The following is a 5,448-nucleotide window of genomic DNA, read 5'->3' on the forward strand; positions in this document are numbered from 1 at the left end:
TTCATGAGATGGGTATATATAGCTAGGTTTCAGTTATTTAGGAGGCATCCACATAATTTTCAAAATTTCTCAACACTTTTACACGTGTTTGCTTTGCTTCCTTCCTGTACGTTCCTGTTCCTGTATATCGATCTATTAATTTCCTACGTACTAAAAAGTAAAAACATATGTATGTTGATTTTTGTACGTATCCCCCCTTGCTTTGGCATCAATTCATGGATATTATGGTGATTCTGTTTCACAAAGTTTAGTTTTAATAAGCAAGCCTTCATTGCATTGGTGTCAGGTTGTAAAGTTCACATGGAGGCCCCATGTGCAACATACCACTTCAAGGAAAAGGCTGACTCGATGTAGATGGACAAATCGCTCAGAGACACTTGTAATTAATTATATATTATATATTATATAAATATAATAGATCCAAATGAAACCAACCGGCCATTTCTCCACCCTCTACATACACATACACAATACACTTGCTTGCTCAATGCTGACGACCCAAGATAAAGACATGTGCCTCGTCTCACTCCATTCACACTTAAAAACCTATTTTACATCAATCATCCTCAATTCATTAACGTTCTAATAATCTATCTATCTATCTAGACTAGTACACAATTTGTACATTTTTTTCTTCTTCTCACTATATATTCAGTACAAACCCGCTACCTTAATATATCAATATTATCATTATTAATATAAGATGCTACAAAAAAAAAAAAAAAAAAAAGACACTACTACATTACATGGAGTCATCTGAGAAGGCATATGAGCAGTTAGAAGAAGCTTGCAAAACCATGGATTTAGTAGGGGCTGGGGCTGGGGATGCAGGATTGACCAATAGTTTCCCTTTCAACTCTTGTGTGTCGGATGACCTTATAAGTGATTCCTCGTGGTGGATCTCCTTGAGCATTGCAACCACATCGTTCATGATTGGTCGGTCGTTTGGACGTGAGCTGACACATAAAAATGAGACGGCGAGCGTCTGAAGCATTTCATGCATCTGAGGGTCGGCTCTTGCTCTCAGCTTCGGGTCCAGAATCTCAACCGGATCCTTCTTTCCATGCAAATGGTCCCGTACCCATTGTACCAAGTGTGTGCCACCTGGCAAACATGGATCTAGTGGATGCCTTCCTGTCAGCACCTCCAACAGAACTACTCCAAAACTGTACACATCACTCTTCTCCGTAATCCGTTGCGCCGACCCATGTTCTGCAGTGATCATGTACAATATTATTGTACAAATTAACAATCAACAAAAAGTAAGAGAGAGAAGGGTATAAAAGTAATTTACCAGGAGCCATATATCCATAAGAACCAGCCAGCTGAGGTCTCTGGTTTTGGTCTTTTGTAACAAGTCTAGCCAGCCCAAAATCACCAAGGTAAGGTTGTAGGTTCGGACCCAATAGCACATTCATGGCTTTCACATCTCCATGTAAAATAGCGGGCACACAGTCATGATGTAGATACGCGAGAGCATGAGCCACGCCTAGTACAACCTGGTACCTAGTCTCCCACTCTGCTCCTGCTTGTTTCCCAATCCCAGCACCAGCACCATGGAGGAGCGAACTCAAGCTTCCGTTAGGATAGTAATCGTAAAACAGAAGTTTAATCGTCTGGTTCGAACCCCAGCCTAACAGACGAACGATGTTCTTGTGTCGGATCGAACCAAGTGTCTCGATTTCAGAGGTGAAAGCTCCCGACTCTTGGGTTGACCACATCTTCTTCACAGCTAGGGTTTCCCCATTTGAAGTCGTCACTTTATATACGACTCCAGAGCTTCCGGTGCCAATCACATTTGCTGATGTCAGATCGTGAACTATATGGTCGACATAAACTTCCATCTTTTGATAGAATGTCATTTCCCATGTTTCACGTATTACTTGTTTGTTGGCCAAACGGGTCCTCACCAACGTGTAAATTCCTAGCAGGACCAGCACTGCACTAATGCTGATGAGGATCGACATCGCTAGTTTTGTTGATGACCTGGCATGACCGGTTTTGTCAGCCGGGGTAACGACTGCGCCGGAAATGTAAAGAGCTTTGTTTCCGGCGAGATCACCGGGAGGGAGGTTCCGGAAAAACGGAGTGTTTGGTAATTCGCCGGAGAAGTCGTTGTATGAAACATTGAGGGAGACGAGGTTTTGAAGGTTTGTGAGGACGTCTAGTTTCCCGTTTATTTTATTATGGGACAGGTCTAGGCTTGCGAGTTTGGTAAGTCCCATAAACTCAGACGGTATCTCACCGGTGAACTGGTTGCAACTTAGATTGAGTGAGATTTCAAGCGACGGGATTTGGCCTAATTGTTTAGGTATTTCGCCTGAGAAACCATTGTTTCCGAGATCCAGCAACTGTAGCTTACTACAAGAACGGATCTCCGCTGGAATTTCACCGGAAAGTTGATTCTTTCCCAAATTAAATTTAGTCAATTCAGTCAACAAACCAACACTAGGACTTAACGAACCTGTAAGCCTGTTATCCGACATGTCTACAAACTGTAAACTTTTCGGGAGTGTATCAGGGAAAACACCATTGAGGCCGTTTGAATGAAGGTCAAGAAACTCAAGATTCCCACATCCTGAGATGGATGGAGGAATCGCTCCCACGAATTTGTTGTTGCTCATGTCGAGAAAATTTAAATTCTTTAAATTCCCTATCTCTGATGGAACAATACCCGAAAGTCTATTATCGTTGACTCTGAATCTGTACAAGTTAGTGCAGCTTCCAATATCGGATGGGATAAAACCCGACAAATCATTGGAAAGCAATAGTAACTTGGTAAGATTTTTAAGTGAAAAGATTTGATTAGGTATCGTACCAAAAAGTTGGTTATATGAGAGATCAAGAGCTTGAAGATTCTCACATCGGGATAAAGACTCTGGAATGTTGCCTGTAAGATTATTCTGCCACGCAAAAAACAGAGTCATGCTCTGTAATTTTCCGATCGAAATGGGGATCTCTCCCGTCAGTTGATTGTTATCAACTTCCAAATGAGTCAGAGCAGCGCAGTTTGTGATTTCCACAGGTATCATACCTGATAATTGGTTCACCGACAACTGAAGCTCTTGAAGCTTCGACAGCCCTCCCAAACTCGTCGGAATATTTCCGGTTAACGAATTCTCAGATAAATCGATGGTCAAAAGCTGACTGCACCTTCCAATTTCTTCTGGAATCGTCCCGACTAAACTGTTCTGCCATAGCAGCACGCTCTCAAGCTTTCGAAGCTCCCCAATTAACCTCGGGATGGAACCAGTAATGGAGTTCTGGTATAAGTAGAGATTCCTGAGTTCAGTGCAGTTCCCAATTTCATCTGGAATAGGACCTGACAATAGCGACGTGTAGATAGCTATCGTCTGGACCCGTTTCAGCTTTCCGATGGATGCCGGAAGACTGCCGGAAATACTGGTTTCTGCAAGACCCAACATCACTAAATTGCTACAATTTCCAATTTCCTCCGGCAACTCTCCTTTCAGATTCTTGTTTCCCCCAGCTCTAATAACTTGAAGCCTCTCCAGCTTCCCTATACTCTTTGGGATCTCACCGCTCAATTGATTATCAAAAATCATCAAGTTTTCAAGACTTGAAAGATTCCCAATGTCCAGAGGGATTCCACCTTCCAGAAGATTGGTATTAAGAGACAGAGTTCGCAGCTTGTTTAGGCTGCAAATCTCGGGCGGGATTGAACCAGTAATCAAATTATCGGATATATCAATGAGCGTAAGCTGAAGGTAGTCTCCAAACTCTTTGGGAATGGTGCCGGTGAGATTGGCGGATGAAAGAATAAGGGAATTCAAGAAGTTAAGAGGCTGTAAATTTGAAGGTAGCGGTCCTTGTATATCCAGAGAGTTTAATTTTATAGCGACCACATGAGCATCTGAATTGCACTGAATCCCTAACCAATTATTGCAAGGAGTTGGGTCAGAAGGATTCCAAGATTTCAATACATCTGTGGAGCTGTTTAAGGTGTTTTTCCATGTTAGAAGAGCTTGACCCTGTATATCAATGGAATGGCAGATAAAAGGGAAGAAGAAAAGGAAGAAGAAGAAGTAGAAGATTGGAGAAGAAGAAAGTTTGGGATTTCTTAAGGGTGCAGGCATTGCTCATGTGAGGAGAGGAGAGAAGAGAAGAACAGAGCAGAAGAGATGTGTGTGTGTGTTTTTTTTTTTTTTATGGGGATTGTTGAGGGGGGAACCCCATGTTTCGTTTATAGTAATTTATACAACAAGATTAAGAATTGCAGTCCATGTCCAACAGATCTGGATCCAACCAATCGCACTTTCATTTTTATATATAACCAATTAACCCAAGGGAACCCATGCATCTACTCTTCACTTACTTTACTTCTCGGCTTTAATTAATTAATTTTTTTTTTCCAACAATACTTCACTTCGATCCACACTTCTCTATTGCTTATCTAATAATATCAAACCGGTGTCAACCCAACTAAAACTCAATTTTCATATTGAAATTTAAAATCGAAACCAACCTAACTTTTTAATATTTATAAGATAAAAAAGTTAGGAGTATATAAAGTTAACATAGGCGTTTGCCATGATTCTATTATTCCATAAACATGTTAACAGGTTGGGTTGGTGACTTTGTAATTGGTAATTCCATAATGACACACCTCACTCACTAAGGGTAAAGTGTAAAAGGAGGTATAGTAGTGAGTAGTGTTTTTCTGTTGTGAAAATTAAAGGTATTTTGGCAGTTAGCTTTGTGTATACAGGCAGGTAAATGTTAATAATCCTTGGGGTTTGGTTTGGTTTGGTGCCCCCTTCCTTTTCCTTACATGTTTTGAGTTATAGTTTTCATTGTCAGCCCTAGACATGTTGTTCAATGACACCACCTATATGGCTATATATATGCTTCTTTTTACTTTAATGCCCTCCATCCCCTGTAGTTTTTTTCACTCAACTCAACAATCTATATATGTATAGAGTCTTATATATGATGTATCTCTATATATAACTTCCTTCTTTTATCTTAGAAACATGCATGTCTAATTTGGTCATAATCATTTCTTAAAAAATAGCAAAAAAAAGAAAAAATCTATGGTCCAGTGACGATTTTATGTTTTTGTTTGTAAAGATAATTGATTGATTATAATAGCTAGGTTAATAAGCCAAGGGTGAGGTGGTCCAATGACCATAAAACGTATTAAGGGTGGTCACCACCCAAGCAACTGGGTCTGGGTCATCCCCATGTTACTATTATATCTATCTATATCTATATATTGTTGTTATTAAGGTTATAGTAATGGTATAACCAGAGACAAAGACAGCCTACATGTTTCTCGTCACAATTTTATTTTTATATGCTGCAAACCCAACCCTTTCTTTTTACTAAATCCAACCACACACATAAACCAACATATATACCTTTCTCAACTACAACTTTCATACTCCACCACAATTACATTAAACTTCATGGTGTACTGTTAATTAT

At 40.1% G+C, this 5,448-nt stretch overlaps 1 protein-coding gene across 1 annotated transcript; it reads right to left on the reverse strand.

Moving 5' to 3' along the window:
• Positions 1-491: 491 nt before the first annotated feature.
• LOC145114739 (Leucine-rich repeat receptor-like protein kinase family protein) lies at positions 492-4,205 on the reverse strand. The gene is made up of 2 exons (XM_079050811.1): positions 1,295-4,205; positions 492-1,212 (listed from the first exon to the last, which is right to left on the reverse strand). Exons 1-2 carry the CDS (start codon positions 4,095-4,097, stop codon positions 743-745), a joined length of 3,273 nt encoding a protein of 1,090 aa, XP_078906937.1. The 5' UTR covers positions 4,098-4,205; the 3' UTR covers positions 492-742.
• Between the last annotated feature and the right edge of the window lie 1,243 nt (positions 4,206-5,448).

This window comes from Lactuca virosa, chromosome 5 (genome assembly GCF_052849685.1).
Source record: "Lactuca virosa cultivar CGN04683 chromosome 5, Lactuca_virosa_CGN04683_v6, whole genome shotgun sequence".
Lineage (NCBI taxonomy): Eukaryota > Viridiplantae > Streptophyta > Magnoliopsida > Asterales > Asteraceae > Lactuca > Lactuca virosa.

Excerpts from the sequence above, each read along its gene's own strand:
- LOC145114739 (XM_079050811.1), bottom strand. The coding sequence starts at position 4,097 with ATGCCTGCACCCTTAAGAAATCCCAAACTTTCTTCTTCTCCAATCTTC. Across the intron at positions 1,213-1,294 it reads TTATGGATATATGGCTCCTG|AACATGGGTCGGCGCAACGG; the intron begins GTAAATTACTTT and ends TGATCACTGCAG.